The sequence below is a fragment of the Erythrolamprus reginae genome, chromosome 2, assembly GCF_031021105.1.
Source record: "Erythrolamprus reginae isolate rEryReg1 chromosome 2, rEryReg1.hap1, whole genome shotgun sequence".
NCBI classification, from domain to species: Eukaryota; Metazoa; Chordata; class Lepidosauria; order Squamata; family Dipsadidae; genus Erythrolamprus; species Erythrolamprus reginae.
Window position 1 is genome coordinate 95,244,152 of NC_091951.1, and position 17,029 is coordinate 95,261,180.

General features: G+C 39.7%; 1 protein-coding gene across 2 annotated transcripts in view; it reads right to left on the minus strand.

Annotated features, from left to right (window-relative positions):
* LOC139160644 (acylamino-acid-releasing enzyme-like) overlaps window positions 1–16,022 on the minus strand; it is a 30,303-nt gene extending 14,281 nt beyond the window's left edge. The window contains exons 1-15 of one of the 2 annotated variants that reach the window (XM_070738764.1): window positions 15,918–16,022; window positions 14,637–14,757; window positions 13,001–13,127; window positions 12,293–12,380; window positions 11,786–11,861; window positions 8,190–8,308; window positions 7,304–7,441; window positions 5,994–6,085; window positions 4,650–4,690; window positions 4,114–4,235; window positions 3,330–3,390; window positions 2,984–3,078; window positions 2,165–2,216; window positions 1,652–1,740; window positions 744–882 (exon numbers count right to left, since the gene is read on the minus strand). In XM_070738764.1, coding sequence (XP_070594865.1) covers window positions 744–882; window positions 1,652–1,740; window positions 2,165–2,216; window positions 2,984–3,078; window positions 3,330–3,390; window positions 4,114–4,235; window positions 4,650–4,690; window positions 5,994–6,085; window positions 7,304–7,441; window positions 8,190–8,308; window positions 11,786–11,861; window positions 12,293–12,380; window positions 13,001–13,127; window positions 14,637–14,757; window positions 15,918–15,950 — 1,393 coding nt within the window. In that variant the 5' untranslated portion in view covers window positions 15,951–16,022. The remainder of the gene's footprint in view (window positions 1–743; window positions 883–1,651; window positions 1,741–2,164; window positions 2,217–2,983; window positions 3,079–3,329; window positions 3,391–4,113; window positions 4,236–4,649; window positions 4,691–5,993; window positions 6,086–7,303; window positions 7,442–8,189; window positions 8,309–11,785; window positions 11,862–12,292; window positions 12,381–13,000; window positions 13,128–14,636; window positions 14,758–15,917) is intronic. The other variant, XM_070738765.1, reaches the window with a different exon arrangement.
* Between the last annotated feature and the right edge of the window lie 1,007 nt (window positions 16,023–17,029).

The window sequence follows — 17,029 nt, forward strand, 5'->3', positions numbered from 1 at the left end:
TTGTCAACTATAAATTGAAACATTTTGGATAACAGAACATGAATGCCAGCTGAAATACATGAGCATGAAATACCAGAAATATTAACACCTAGCCCTGAAAGCAAAGTGTATGAATAAAAGGAGAAAACTCCAGACTGTTATTTTGACTTCCCAAACTCACACGAGCCCAGGAATTTCCTGATGGCCTCCCATCCAGAGAAGACCTCAATCTTACTTAGCTTTTAGAGAGTGGCTAAGCCTGGTTAAACATTGCCATGTATTCCAAATGTTTTACCAAAGGAATTCAGTTTGTTACAAATCAATTACTAATGTCTTAGCTTAGACTAGAGCTTCTCTATTTTATATAGCATGCAACAGGATTGTATGAAAAGTGAGAGCAGTTCCTTTCAGTTAAGGAGCACAAGGGGCTGAGAATCTAGATGCATGCAATACTTATTTTACACACACACACACCCCTTCATTTTGATTTGGATTCTTCCAGTGCTTAAGAACAATGAATCAGGTTTCATTTTTATGTCAAAAGCTGATTAAAGTTGATGTTTGGCTAAAGGATAATACTCTTCTGCACAACTGTCATTATCATCCCCCTAAATGTAGCTGTTACTTTTTACTATGTCCAGGAACCAAGTCCAGCTCCATCGAGAAATACTAAATGCAAAGCCCGCAATATATTCTGGCCAACTGGCAAAACAAATGAGATAGTCATAAGTCTAGGAGGAAGCTCTGTGAATCTGCTTCCTTACTGTTTTGGCTGCCCTTCTCAGACAAAGCAGGGTCCACTGTGAGGATTTTCCATTCCATGTCAGGTAGTACAGAAGATTCCTCCACACGGATCCACTGTAGCTCCAGCTCACTCCCTGCTGGGGGGAGCATACCCACCTTCTACAAAGCAGATATAATATGCTGTTACTAGAAGCACTACCTTGAATGGTATAGTGTCACAAAATCTCTTAGCGTTAAATGTGGCCTGATGAGAGCTAGTTCTGTCCTCATATTTGTCAGAATATATATTTTCATTGCAAATTCTAAAGGAATAAGCTCATTAGTTTTCCTCTCAAATATAATGCCTAATTATGATATCAGAGAATTGATTCAAGACGACTTTGAAAACAGTTTATGCTATTTGTGGCTTGCTGGTTTGACTTCGGAAATCACAATGATGATTGGAGGCCTGCTTCAAAAGTGGCTGTAGGAAACAAGCAAGGGGAAAAATTACGATTTAATGAAGCTCAACAAAAAGAAGAAACAACTCAAAAACTCTGTTTTACCCACTGCTCAAACTATTGCCTGACTATTTAATTATGATTAGCACAATGCATAATTTGACAGCATGTCTGTAACAGACCTCCATTTCAGAACAGATTTTCTAGGACACCAGAGCTTGGACTAAGAAGTATTCAGGTGACTGTACATATGTACATCAATAAATGACCAAACTGTTTTTTTTAAATGGAAGGAGGATTAGTTGAAGTCTTCTAGAGATTAAGGAACCAAAAATGTCTTATGCAAGTATAGTATATGGGGAAAAGTACAGTAATGTTGACAGCTTAGCAAAGTGTCTGAATTGTCATGATTCCATTGAAAACGGGACAATGGGAAAATGGAAGCTCAAAAGCAACTCTTATTTTGACCTGCCCAGGAAATTACTTACCAGACTTGGAGGGCAACTGGGAGATGAACAGCTCACCACTAGCAGATCTTGCTGAACTCCTAGTAGAGTCCAGCTACCTTCTGATGTGCCTAAGCAAAGCATCAAAGATATTATTTCAGATTCATCTTGGTTATCTTGATTCATGACCCAATGCATGAAAACTCCTATTCAAAGACCATTGTGGGGAAAGGAAGTGGGATAGGAATCTGATTCTGGACAAAAATACCACAATCTTGACATTTACTACTTTAGAAACATTTTTTTTTAAAAAAAACTGCTGGACATATGCTCTAATCCCAGTATGGCATTAAGATCTATATAGATAAATGGTGTGGAGATTTTAAAAAGAAAAGGTGTCTAAGGTAAAGGAACTGTTGGCTTCAGTGAAATCTAGATTTAATCAGGAGTTAGCACAACGCAGCAAAAATTTGCCCTTCTTGAGATGAGCATGTTTGTCATATCAAAACTGACGTGAATGCGCGGGCACACACAAGATTTAAGATTAGTCTGTACCTGATGTAATAGATTTTACACTTCCTGATTTGGTATCCACAACTAACACTTCCTGCAAAAGATATAATAGAATAACAAAGTTGGAAGGAGTGTTTGAGGTCTTCTAGCCCAACCCCCTGTTTAGGCAGGAAACCCTACACCATTACAGACAAATTATTTTCCAATCTCTTCTTAAAAACTTCCAATGTTGGAGCATTTACAACTTCTGGAGGCAAAATGTTCCATTGATTAATTGTTCTAAATTGTCAGGAAATGTCTTCTTAGATGGTAAAATGATTATGCCTGTGGATTTAAGTTGATGAATGTGTGGATAATTTACTGGTGAAAAACACTTTCCTCACATTCTCTCTCAACATAAATTACAAGGCTGATGGGTTACCCAATATAAAATTTATATTGAGCCCTAATCTTTCAGTCCTAACTTCATTAATTTCAATAGACAGAAGCTTTCTTCTTTTTGTAATCCACAGGACTCATCATCTTAGACAAAAATAATGGATTACATATTTATCAAATCCCTTGTAAAAGAGTGGCTATGGTGTCTCATAAGTTATAAGAAGTCAACTTTTTCTTGAACTGGAAAACTTATATTAATTACCCTTCTGATCTACTTCTTGAGAGTTATGCTGCTCCAAGCCCCTCAATCAGAATGTATACATTAAGATGCTTGTTGTAAACCAATAGATCTTAATCACACAAATTTCACTGTTTTATTTCTTCTTTCTCTTTGGCTTTTCTGCAAGGTAGTGCCTGATGGGAACAGATATTCAGTCTTGTTGTTTTTCCAACACGAAGTATTTTAGGCTGGCATCAACCTACCTTTCTACTCCTCTGAGGAGTGCTAAGAAAGACTCTTCGATTATCAGAGGCCCAGCAAAGCATGGGCAGTGCTCCTGAGTAAATCCCATAAAAACCTTTTAAGAAAGAAGAAGAAGAAGAGTTTGTGGAGATATTTCACACCAGCGATACAGTTTAAGAAAAATTGTAGCATTCACTAAAATATTTATCTTTTTCAGTCTACAAAAACAACTCTTAAGTGCCTATATGAGTCCATGTGGCAATAAGAAAGCATATATAATGGAGATACCGTATATAACTGAAATGGAGGGTAATCACATAAGGTTATTCAAATTTGGGGTATATATTCTCTGAAATAGCGACTTACCAGCTGTGGATGTTTTGACGATGTCCACTACTGTATATGAGGACTTTGTTTGCCAGTTGAGCTAAGCAGGAGAGAAGATTGCACATTGAGCATTTTCCTAACTCTTAGATTTCAGTATTAGTTTTATAATGGTAATCAGTGATGACATTCAGTACATACAAGAAGAACAAGAGGCATGGATTGCATGTCCCCTTATATATATTTTAGCTTCTTTCCATTCCAAACTGGAATATAATAAAAATCACTGTGCAATTTCAAGTGACTGAAAATGTTCTGTACTAGCTGTCTAAGATATCACCATTTACGTTTCTAACCATAATTGGTCAGTCTTTTAGATATGGTAGGCCTGATATTTCATATAATTTCTCATTCACAGGGGGGGGGGACATTGATTGTGACTGAAAATATTGGGAGTTTTTTATGATGGTCATATACATCATGCAAAGCGATAATATAGTGGTTTCAGCTTAGTGTACTTGGTGAAACCAGCCTTTTTAAGGAGTACTTTATGGCTTAGTAGGATGTTTGGATCTAATTATTTTTGGCTTATTAAAACTCTTTTGAGAATAAACCCTTATTTGGGAGGGAGACAGCACTGGGCCACTGAAAAATCCTCTTTTTCCCATCTTTGAGAGATGAGATGGAAGCCCTGAGAATTCAGGAGCATGCAGGGACCGGTTATTATTTCGGAGGGAAAGGAATTTTGGAAAGGAAAAGATGAACTGATGTTCTTTTGACTTGTTCTCAGTTGACAGGGATAGACAATATATTTTCAGGCACTCACCAACTGTAGCTTCAAGCAATGGCGATGAGACCCAAACACTGGTCCCTCCAGGTATAACAGTTGAGTTTGGTCAGGGCTGAGCCGGGGAGAAGAGACCGACTGGTCATCTGAAGTCAATAGTTCTGCAACCAGAATGGGATGCAAAACTGAGGATGGAGTTGTGTCCTAAGACAACTACACATGTGACAATAGAAAAGGTCATATAATCTCATTTTGTCACAACAATTTATCAATGACCAAGTTATAACATTACTAGAACATTACCACATCCATTCCAACAATTATGGTAACATTTAAATTGACCTTCTGAAAGTATTGCCTATACTTGTTCTTCCAAAGTTTCATCTGAGAATCTATTTCTTGATGGTTTCCAAATGGAAAACATTTCAGCTCAATGGGCAACAACTATGCTTGCTCAAAGTTCAGACATCAGAAAATGACATACCTGTGGGAATTCCCTAGCTTCCACTCAAAATACGAGAATATTAGAAATGGTATCCCTACACTGCAAAATCCCAATATTTGACATGACTTACCACAGCTATTTTCAGACAGATCGAAGAGAAATAGAGCTGACCTATAACAAAGAGAGGAGACCGGTGAAGATTCACCTGAAGGAACCATGTTTCACCACCAACCCAGACATCATGCCAGCCTGAGAGGGAACTCTCTATGTTACAATAAGACCCAATAATCCCAATCTTTACTTAAAAGAAAGTGGTATAGTACTAAGGATTTGTAAGCTTAAAATCTCTTTTTCAGTAGGAAATATTCATATTTGCTAATAGTAATAGAACCCATGAATTAAGCAACCCTAGGAATGATGCTTTATGCAGTTTCTTGGAGGTGTGGACCAGGAGCAGGCCTTGGTTATCATGTTTAAAGAAAGACAGATATTAAGTTGGGTTTGTCCCCCATTTGTTTTCTTTTAAAACCCAATTGACATTTCTATATAGGGCAGGGATGTCAAACTTGCGGCGTCACATTGCCATCCCTCATGCCCTCATCACCTCGAGGTTCGACTACTGTAATGCTCTCTACATGGGGCTACCTCTGAAGAGTGTTCGGAAACTTCAGATCGTGCAGAATGCAGCTGCGAGAGCAGTCATGGGCTTCCCTAGGTATGCAGTCTGCATTGGTTGCCGATCAGTTTCCGGTCACAATTCAAAGTGTTGGTTATGACCTATAAAGCCCTTCATGGCATTGGACCAGAATATCTCTGGGACTGCCTTCTGCTGCACGAATCCCAGCTACTAGTTAGGCCCCACAGAGTTGGCCTTCTCCGGGTGCCGTCGACGAAACAATGTCGTCTGGCGGGACCCAGGGGAAGAGCCTTCTCTGTGGTGGCCCCGACCCTCTGGAACCAGCTCCTTCCGGAGATTAGGATTGCCCCCACTCTTCTTGCCTTTCACAAACTCCTCAATACTCACCTTTGTCACCAGGCATGGGGTAATTGATTCCCCTGGGCTGCCTCTGCTTTATGCATGGTCTGTATGAGATGTATGATTGTTTTTATATTAAGAGTTTTAAATTGTTTTAGTATTGGATTTGTATTGTTTTTGTTGTGAGCCGCTCCGAGTCCTCGGAGAGGGGCGGCATACAAATCTAATTAATAAATAAAATAATTAATAAATAAATCCCATGACGTTTCATGACATTTCTCCCCCTTCGTGGAACTGAGGTGGGTGTGGTCTGCGCATGACGCATCCGGCCCATGGGTCACCACTTCGACACAACTAATATAGGGGAATTTCAGAAATCATTACTGTTCTCAAAACTGAATAAAAACCTGCTGAGTTTTTCAAAGCAATTATTCATGTTGACCCACTAAAAATTAGATACATTTATATGCTCCCATGAACCCAGGAGATCTCACTTACCTTCTATTGGAACAGGCATATAATCCCAACCTGAATGGCTCATGCCACCAGCCCACAAATATTATTCCCTTGTCACCTGGGGACCACAGGGCCTGGCCAGGGAAGCAAAACCCAAGTATTAACATGAGATTTTGAGCACCAAGTGCTAAACTAGGCTATGTCCCACCATCTTCCTTCATAATCTAAAGCAATGTTTCCCAACCTTGGCAACTTGAAGATATTTGGACTTCAACTCCCAGAATTCCCCAGCCAGCTTTTCCTGGCTGGGGAATTCTGGGAGTTGAAGTCCAAATATCTTCAAGTTGCCAAGGTTGGGAAACACTGATCTAAAGGATGCCGCACAGGAGATCTGATTCTTCAAAAAGATCATCTAATCCTTGGAACTGCTGTTTTGTAGTAACTCTACAATTACTCTCTCCCTCTGTTAGACATGCTTGGGAGGAAATAGTCCTGCAAATATTTTTTTTCTAACAGATTCCTGCTGCCATTCTATGTTTCAGCTAAACTTGCATGAAAGGCCAAGACACCATCCAGCCGTGAAAACAGTAGCAATACAGTTGGACTGGAGCACAGTATAAACATCAGACTAAGTACTGAATAACAGTTTTCAAACAGTGGTTCATGCTGTGTTAAAGGAAATGCAATTGCATGGCTTCAATTAACCAATTTCCTACTAAAAATCTAAGCCAATTAGATTTCCTCCTATTTCTTTCCCTTTAAAGGAATAGCTGGAAGAAAACAGAATGAATGGTTTTAAAATTTCTGTTACTGTACTACCATACCCCATAAACATGATTTTACACAATTTAAACTAATGTAGATTTCCATTTTGCTTCCAAAATTTCTCATCCCCCCCACACTTTTTTTCTGACCACAAATGTTTTATGATTGATAGAGTTAAGAATGATCCACCTGGAAGTAGCAGCATAAATGTGGCTGGAGAGTTAATGTGACAACATCTTGCCCCAGATTAACAAATAGTAAGGATTTATAAGAAGTATTTTCTATCTAATGCAAAGTTATCCTTGCATACTCATAGCACCTCTTATGAGGTCACTGGATATTACCTATTCAAAGTATGGAAGTGATGTATAGAAACTGCACTTATAAAAGAGGCAAACATATCAAGGGCCATGTTAAAGCTCAACTGAACAGTTTCCAAAAATCACCCTAGCCTCTTACCCTAAATATATCTCTTTTATATATGCTTCTGCAAACAACAACAACAATGCAATGCTTCTTAAGTAGAGACTTGGGATATTGTTTTTGTCTTCTTCCCAATTTAATTTACCAGGCTGCATTATACTAACCTGTCCAGGAGAGAGGTGCCCTGGGATGTTTCCTAGCACTGAAACCTCAGTGGTTTCAATATTCAACACACATAAGACAGGGACACTTTTGTCGCCCAGTGTCTCTCCCCAGTTGTCATTGTACACAAATCGCTCATTCTAGAATGTAAGCAAATAAATAAGTATTTTAGAGAGCTATGTATCTGTATTCTTTTCACCAGATAGACTGGATATAAATACTACAATTGTGTAAGGATTGAATGGTGACATCACCATTGCCTGGGGGCCCATCAAAATGGTACCATCTATCTATCTGTCACCCATTTTCGGACTGCTAAGTTGACAGGAGCTGGAGCATGTGACGGAAGTTTACCCTATCTCACAGTAACAACCGGGGCTCAAATACAGACTTGCCGATCACCAGCCCAATGTCCTATCCTCATGAGCACTAGTAAGTCTGGGGTGTGATGAAATTTGAAATCTAAAATTCACTGTACCAACTATTTTTTTTAAGAAACTGAACATAATGATGCAAAGCAATGTTGAATTTTGTACATTTTTTCTTGAGCTTATACTTGCCTACAGGTAAATATAAATTCAACATGCAACGGGTCAAAAGTAAGGATTTATAATATCCTCTCTACAGTAAACAATACTTTGATCAATTCCTGATTGGGTATTTTAACAAACTCCATGCAAGGTTGTTTTTGGAGATGACTTTGAAGCTGCAAGTGCTAAAAATACAGTGGTAATATTGCTAGCAGGTCAACCTATCTGTTGAGCCAGGCCTACTTTGAAGTTCCTATATTGATGACTAATAACCTCTTAAGACTGTAAGATACTTGGCATAGTTCAATTATCTGAATAAATTAAAAGAAAGGAAAAACTCTGTGGCTTTCTTATTTACCTCCTGTCCTTTAGTGAATTCCTCTTGAGAGAAAAATTGTTGTTTTGGAGCGTGCCTTCTTTCTGCAACATACACAATCTGAGTTTCTGAGCTGGACCAAGAAAAGCATCGAAACTGATCTGTGGTTGAATAGAAATAGGAAATAACATATGTAGGTAGAGTACAAGTTTGCGGGATCACCTGACCAAACTAAAAAAGTTAGCCAAACTTAGCATGTTTTTTAAATTTATTAGATTTGTTATGAATTGTTTTATTGTATGCTGTGAGCCTCCCCGAGTCTACGGAGAGGGGCAGCATACAAATCTAATAAATAAATAAATAAATAAATAAATCACCCGCCAGCATTCCTTCCCTGCGTGTTCTCTCTCTCTCTCTCTCTCTCTGTGTGAAGCACAAATGCTGGTCTTCACAAACACACTCAAACACGCTCTCTCTCTCTCTGTGAAGCACAAACACTGGTCTTCACAAACACACTCGCTCACACCCAAAAACCGAGCCGGGCTGCAAAACTCTTTGGAGACTAAAAGGCAAACTCCTTCCAGGTGCCGCTGCTGCCGCCTGGCTCGATTTTTGGGTGTGAGCAAGTGTGTGAGCCTGGCAGAACCTGCCTCCCGAGTCCTCTTGCCTGGCGGGAGGCGAAGTGCTGGAGGAGAGGTGTCAGGCTCCATCAAGCGGGCAATGGCCAGGAGCCGCTGAAATGAGAGAGAACTAGGGGCAGAGATTTTTGGCGGCTCCCGGCCATCGACTGTTTGATGGAGCCTGACACCCCCCCTTCCAGTGCTTCACCTCCCGCCGGGCAAGAGCACTCGGGAGACAGGTTCTGCCGCAAGAATTTATGAGCTGCGGCAGCGAGCGCAATTTAACGTTCAAGCTCATAGCCCAGCTCTGCCTCCCCCCTAGCGCTTCACCTCCCATCGGGCCAGAAGTGTTGGGGTTCGGGTTCACAAACCTACCCAAACTCCGACGGCAAGTTCAGCTGAACTCGCCGAACCCGAACTTCGTCAGGTTCACCCAACACTAATTATGTGCATTATGCACTTTAGAAGGCAATTACCTAGGCAATTATTTATCAACACGGCTGGAGATAAGAAATTAGCTGAGATTGGAATATTTTTAAGGACTAGATACAAAGTTCGACTTATTTCTTTGTCATGGCAGGAACTATTGTGATAAGAGTATGTTTCAATTGTCACTTGTCCTTGAGAGGTATTATGTCTCCTTGGTTACCTGGAACGGCCCCCACTTTTGCTGTGTTTGGCACTATTTCATAGAATTTTAAGCATCTAAGGTTGATTTAAACTAAAGCAAGTGATGAAACCAAATTACAGCTACCACTTATGATAAAGGGATTTTTCTCTGTCTGCAAGAGGATACTAGAAATTTCTTTCACGGAAACAGTATATACGATGTTTCATATAAAGCAAGTAAATAGAACAATTCCAAATGATAACAGTTTCTACTTAAAAGATGATTGGCTATTTCACTTAATTCTAATATATTGTTGATAAAGACAAAGGGTAACCAAAGTTGAAAATTACCATATGTTTATACAACTATTACAATTTATGCTTTATTATGACATTTATGGGAAAAGTGTGTGCTTCAACAAACAGACAATTCTGTGCAAATGTTTCATGCATGTCACATTTTAAATGACTCAGGATTTTGTTAACTGAGTGGTAGCATGTTCAGTAAAGCCAGAGAAGAAATCTCAAGTAGTATAGTTTGGCTTTTGAGGGCTTACATTCCAAATTCTGGTTTATAACATTAAAGCTATGATGTTTAAAATATACTGGTAATTGTAGGGCCAGTCTATTTTGTGATGACGAAAACAGTTGACATTTCGAGATTTCATCATCCCTTTTCTTTAGAAGCAACTGTTGCTTGTCAACTATTACTGCTTTATTTCTTTGACACTAGCCACAATAATATTGAATATTTTCTTTCTGTAACTACAGAACAAGGAAAGTCGTGTGCAAAGAATTTCTGGATAAAGTAATAAATTACTGAATGAAAATTGGTGTTTAATGAGGGGACTGGGATGGAGTAATTTGGGAAATGAGAAAACTTCCAAGAAAGTTATTAAATATCTGGCATTGAGCAGTAGAAGACAAATTTTAAAGTGAACTAAGTATTTACATGTAATTGATAAAATGTATAAACTTTTACTGAAATTTGAAGAAGAACAAGTGAAAGACTGCAGGATAAAATGTGCTAAGAATTCTGGACACAATATACATACAGTGAGAAAATATGTGGTTAAATGAACTAAGATTTACATTTTGTCATAATCTAAAAGAGATTATTTTATAAAATGATATACTATTGACATATAGCTCTAGGAAAATTGTCAATATGTATAAAGCTACTTCAAATTTATGTTAGAAATGAGGAGATGAGGGATCATTTCATTATGCCTAGTAGATTTGTAAAAATATTTTTTTTTGTTCTGAAATACTGTATATATGATGATACAAAAATAATTTAAAGATCAACATTCAATCGAAACCAGAACTTTTCTTTCTTCTCTTGGACTAATGGACAGTTAATTAGAAAGCAGCCTTTTAAGTTTTTAAAAAATATATATAATTACTGATATGAGAGTAGACTCTTAAATATCACAACAAAGGAATAGTTGGTGAAAATGAATTAGCAGAGGTGGGAAAATTAAGTTGTTTGATTAGATTAGAAGACAGAGCAATACTACGTTTATCAGTGCTTGAAAATAGACAGCTGACAGAGATGATTCACGGTTGCTTTCACCAGTGGCTGACCATTTAAGCCTGGGTAATCTGTTTCACTTCTATGCATTTGACCTTCTGGACACAGGGGAGCAATTTTAATTAGAACATTGTTTAAAGTTTGTTAATGACCTTTGAGGCTTCCTCTGTGTGAGTAGTTCACTTTTGAAATAATAAGAATTATATGTCATGTGGGGGGAGCCTTCAGGATTTTAGAGATGCTTAGGTAGGGCATGGCCAAAAAAAAGGATGGGAACCACTGCTCTAGAAAAACCTCAAAAGCTTAATTGACCCCATTCAACCATCTATTGACACCTTCTCCCACGACTTTTACTGACCCCCTTTTGATCTTTAGACATTTATCAATCCCTTAGTCTCATTGACAATTGGGGATCAATACTGACCACTTTGGGGAACCCTGGGTCTAGACTTATACTTGCTGTTAAAAAAGATTAACCTGCATGGTCAGGGACACTTGCATTTCACAAAACATAGCACTGCAGCCTGATTAACACAATTAATTTGACAAAGCAGCAGGAAAGTATGGGTGATATTCGTGGCAGGATGTCACCCAACATCTGCCACCAAGATTTGAAAGTCTGCAATCTCCAGACTGCAACAGCCAGCAAAGCTTTTTACAAAGACCACCATCTGCAGATAAGGCAAGAAAAAAGAAAGTATACAATACTAGAAAGCTAGGAGAATTTTCTTCTGACACTCGGAAAGGGATGTTAGTAGGAAGGAGCGTGATCAAGGGCTATGCTGGTAGAGTGCAGAGCTCACAGGGCTGAGGAAGCACCACCGCTAAGCCTGAACAGAGTAGCATATGGCCAAGCCTACTGTTACAGCCCTTACCATCTGTGTACACTTTGCCATGTTTATCCAGCGCTGTAAGATTGATATTTCTTACCCTGCCACTGTTGCTCCAAACCTGCTGGGACACAGAAATCAGTATAGGGCAAAAATCTGCCACCACACACTGAGGTCAAGAATCAACAGCCTCATCAGAATTCTTCCTCCTTGTTTTAATGTTACAAGTGAAAAAAAAATGAATTATGAGGGGCTCTGAAGAAACGAAGGATGGCTATGAATTACACAGAACTACATGGAACTCATTTCCCTATTACAATCTATAACTCTAGGTCTCTTGGCTAGAACAATTACCATTCATAGTGGGACATTACTGCAAAGGGCCAGTTTCTATATATATATATTTGACCCAAGCTATGCTAACTCCTTTTACAAATGTCTGAGATCTAAGTCCAGCACCCACAGTATAAGGTTTAATGAACAAATATTTTATTTGTCCTTATTGATTCTTTGGAGGTAAGGAGAAACAACCATGAATAACATATACTGTACCTCAAGGACCTCCTGTTTCTGCCCCATTTCCAAATAATGGGTGAGAATAGCTTTATATTTCCCAGTAGGAGACATTCCAATCAGCAGCCTATATTACAAGAGAAAAGGGGACGCAGCATAAACAGGACAGCCAACTTGGAAGCAATTTACAAGAAAAACCTAGAGGTAAGTTTATTTCTTCCTATCTACATCAAGCATCCACAGGGAAGAGAATTCAAGATTGATGCCTATGCAATTCTATGACCCCTACAACACCTGGTCAAAGAATTTCAGGTAGCTGGGGAAGCCCTTTGCTGTGAACCTGAATGAAGTATAATCAGTTGGAATTGGACCGGTGCAACATGAAATTAAGTGTGCATGCAGCTAATGGCAGGGAGAAATAAGACTTTGGAACTCTTTATTACCCATCTTCAAGATTAAGGAAAGCTAATCATCCTTACTCCAATAATTATTCTACTGCACCTGATTAAGCACCAACTAAATGGTAGCCAAGGTATTTTAGGGACTGTTTTACTTTCACTGTTTCTATCCATCTTGTCAGGTTCTATCCATCAAGTCAGGTAAGAGGAGAATGCTCTAGTCTTTATCAGCTAACCAGAGTTTCATTTGTGAGATAGGTGACCATATATATTGATTTAAATAAAATAAGCTGGGCAAGAACTTCTAAAGCATGAAAAAGTTGTGAGGAATCATAGATGTTTTACATACTGATTGTGAATCTCAGCTGCCACGCCAATGGGAGTAACAGAAACAATTCCTGTGCCATCATGATGAAGGATATATTGGCGACTGAATCGCAGTTTCTGATGGCGCTCCAGATCTGTGTGGCGCCACTCTGCAGAAAAGGAGGAAGTTGAGTGAGAAAGCTGAGGCTTGCCCGGGTCTTTGGTAAATAATACCATTGTCTTTGAAATTACTCACTTTAATTTTTTTTATTTAAAATATAATTTTAAAAAGTAATTTGATAGCTCGCTTACAAATATGACATAGTTATGACTGATGATGTATCGACAAATCAACTTTCTCAGTGAACAGATCAGTAGATTTTCTCCAGAAGATGCTGTACCCAAATAGGTCTTCAAATGGCGCATCAATTGTCAATACAGTTAGGCCTTTATTAGATACCTTTTCTCTTTTGATATCTCTCATAACTCAAATGAAAAAGAGAAGCGAGTAAGGCTAGTCTGATATTGTATTGTTCTTCTATGAGCTGCCAGGCAAATTGCTCTTGTTGTCTTGTTTTGGGAGAAGTTCAGACAAGAAGGTACTTGTATACTGTTCCATATTTAACAAACTTAGATTGGAACTCCAAAACTCAATTTCTTTAAAACTTGGAGCAGAGTCTTAAAAACATATTTGAGGATATGAATAGTAAAATGCTTATGTGCCATATAGTCATTTTTGTCTCCCAATGACTACATAGATAGATCTTTTCCATGAAGATTTATTCTTAACCTGGTCTATCAACTCTCCCACAATGCACTCATTGCCACTATAACTGCCCCCCACCCATGTGCTTATACATCAGTTTGTGCCAGCCCATTTCCCCATGTTTGCAAAATGCAAAAAGTACTTCAGATGCCACCTCATTCGTGGGCAGTGCAAGAAGCCGGCAAAACAACAAAACTTAAAAGTAACCATGTTCCCTTCCTAACTACAGGTAGCCCTTGATTTATGACCACAATTGAGCCCCAAATTTCTAAAAGTTGCTAAGTGAGACATTTATTAAGTGAACTCTGCTCCAATTTATGACCTTTCTCACCACTGTTAAATGAACCACTTGCGATTGTTAAGTTAGCATCATGGGTGTTATGTGAATCTGGCTTCTCCATTGAGATTGCTTGCCAGAAAGTTGCTAAAGGTGGATCACATGACCCTGCGACACTGTAATCAAGTCTTAAATATGAATCAGTTGCCAAATCTCTCAATTTTGTTGACGGGAACATGGGGATGCTACATGTCATAAGCATGAAAATTGGTCTTTTTTCACTCTGTGGTTAGAGTGCAGCACTGTAGCTACTTCAGTTAACTGCTAGCTGTAGTTCAGCAGTTCAAATGTCACCAGCTCAAGGTTGACTCAGCCTTCCACCCTTCTGAGCTGAGTAAAACGAGGACTCAGATTGCTGGGGCAATATGCTGATTCTGTAATCTGCTATGAGAGGCCTGTAAAAGCACTATGCGGAGGTATATAAGTCTAAATGCTATTGTTATCCCCCCCCCCCCCCCCCGAGCCATTATAAGTTTGAACAGCCACTAAACAAATTGTTGTAATTCGAGGAACTACTTGTACTCTGGGAGCCAGGACTGGTTGGAGCAAGAAACGGGCTCCAGTGAAATTGCTCACCCGTGTAGAGGGGCAGGCACTTGGCACCACAATGGGCAGCAACTTCGCGTCCCACGCTGGCATAAGTCACCGATGGAAAGCGGCTGACCTCTTGGTAGACTGTCCTGATTCGGACAGACAGCTGGAGAGAGAAAGAGCCAACGAGTGACCAAGGTAGCAGCAATAAGTTGAGGGCGCCTCTTTAGGAGCCACTTCCCCATTTCTTCTTTGCTATCTGGGGACGCAGTGGAGCCAGTTCTGCCTCCCTCCCTTTACATTAGTTTTTTTAATTGTAATTTTTCTCCACAAATTCCATTTTTATAACAAAACACATACAGTAATCTCTCATTTTTCGCGGGGGATGTGTTCCAAGACCACCCGTGAAAAATGAATTTCCATGAAGTAGAGGGAAATTTTTTAAAAATGTATTTAACAAGTATTTGGACTTTTAAAACCCACCCTTTGCATTAAACAATCATTCTACAATGTTTCTCAGCTGAAACTACATGTCATATCCTACCAGTTTCTTTAATAGAAGACTGTAGAAGAATTTTATGAATTTTTAATGTATTTAAAATTTTCAATGGATTTAATGGATTTCAGCCTCCTTTGAAAACCGGTGAAATAGTGAATCCGCAAAAGATGAACCGCGAAGTAGCGAGGGATTACTGTACGCCTTAAAATATATCCCGGATTGTGGGGGCAATAGCCTAGCTCTGTTACAAAGTGCTATTGCTAACATGTTGTGAGCCGCCCTGAGTCTAAGGAGAAGGGCGGCATAAAAATCGAATGAATAAATAAATAAATAAATAAATATCAATAAGATACATATTGCACTGGCATCCTTCAGTCTTGAAAGACCATGGTATCATACTATCCTCCATACTAACCTACCCAAGATACATATACATTTTCAATATTTCATAAACCAGTATATTATTTTGCACCTTTTTCAACTCCTTTTCAACTTGAGTCCCAGTCTGACTCAACACTTCCATCCCTCAACCTTCATCCCCTCTTCCTACTTTCTTACTCCTTCTCTCCCCCTTTTCCTTCCCTCCATTCACAATCTCTCTATTAACTCTCTATATTTTCTATTTCTTTTCACTCTTTTACCTCCCCCTTCTACTTCCTCTCCCCCCCCTCTGATACCTTCCCTTGAGTGCCTCTCATCCTCACTCGACCTATATTTGGCAGGCTGGTATTACGGTATGTTCCTTATTTTTACACTAACGGCGCCACTTCCCAAATAATTGCGTTCGTTTCATTTCTATGTTCTCCCTCTCTTCACAGTCGCCCTACCGTTTCTCTCGCGCTTTCTGAGCTGCACGCCATGCCCCCTTCCCCCTTTTCTCCCACCGCCCGGAGGAGCAAAAGTAGGTATACGGGTCCAGGTGCGTCCACTCAGCTTCGGAAAAGCCAACGCTGTTATTATAAACAGCGGGCGCGAGATAAAGGAATTAGCCGCGGTGATTGGCTTAGGCCAGATGGCAAAAGGCGGGACCTCCGCTTCAAGGCGCCTTGGAAAAGGCAGCGCGTTGATTTCCCCTCCGGCATTTCTTCTCCTGCAAGGCGTCCGATTTAAAGTTCCCTCAAGCGCGGTTTATTTTGCTTCCCCGGCTCGTTCACGCAACCCGCCTCATCAGTTGTCAAAGCGTGGGGAATAGAGAGGAGGACGCGCAGGGCTTGACAGGCCGGAGGGAAGGCGGCAAGTAAAAGCACAGCTGTTTTCGGCTGGCCGTGTATACAGTAACGTGGAAACGAGCAGCGTGGCTGGCGTTATGCTCGTGTTGTGCGAACCTAAAAAGCTGGAGCGGGACGAATTTACTACCGGACGAAGCGGCAGTTGTGTAGCTATTGCCAGAATTTGGCGGGGGAGGGGGAGATAGCAATACCAATAGCACTTAGATTTATATACAGCTTCACAATGCTTGACAGCCCTCTCTAAGCGGTTTACAGACTCAGCATATTGCCCCCAACAATCTGGGTCCTCATTTTATCCACCTCGGAAGGATGGAAGCATAGTTCCCTCTAAGCTGAGCAGTGAGCAATTGCTCACTTAAAAATCATCATCAACTCCGAGTTTTCCAAACTCGCCCTGAAGCCGAGAGGGAAAGAGTGAGAGGGAAGGAGAGAGAGAGGAAGAGAGGAAGAGAGAGAAACAGATAGAAAAAAGAGAGGAAGGAAAAGAGAAAGAAAAAGAATGGGAGTAAGGAAGAGAGAAAGAAAATCAAAATCTAGTTTGAAACTAGCTCAACTATTTAAGTGGCATTTTGATATTGATAGAGTTGCCCTATTATGAGCTCACTGTTATAGACACACAGTACGTATTTTATTTTGAAATTCTCATAGGTAAAACAGGGTGGGTTTTTTATTTGTTTATTTATTTGTTTGTTTGTTTGTTTGTTTATTTA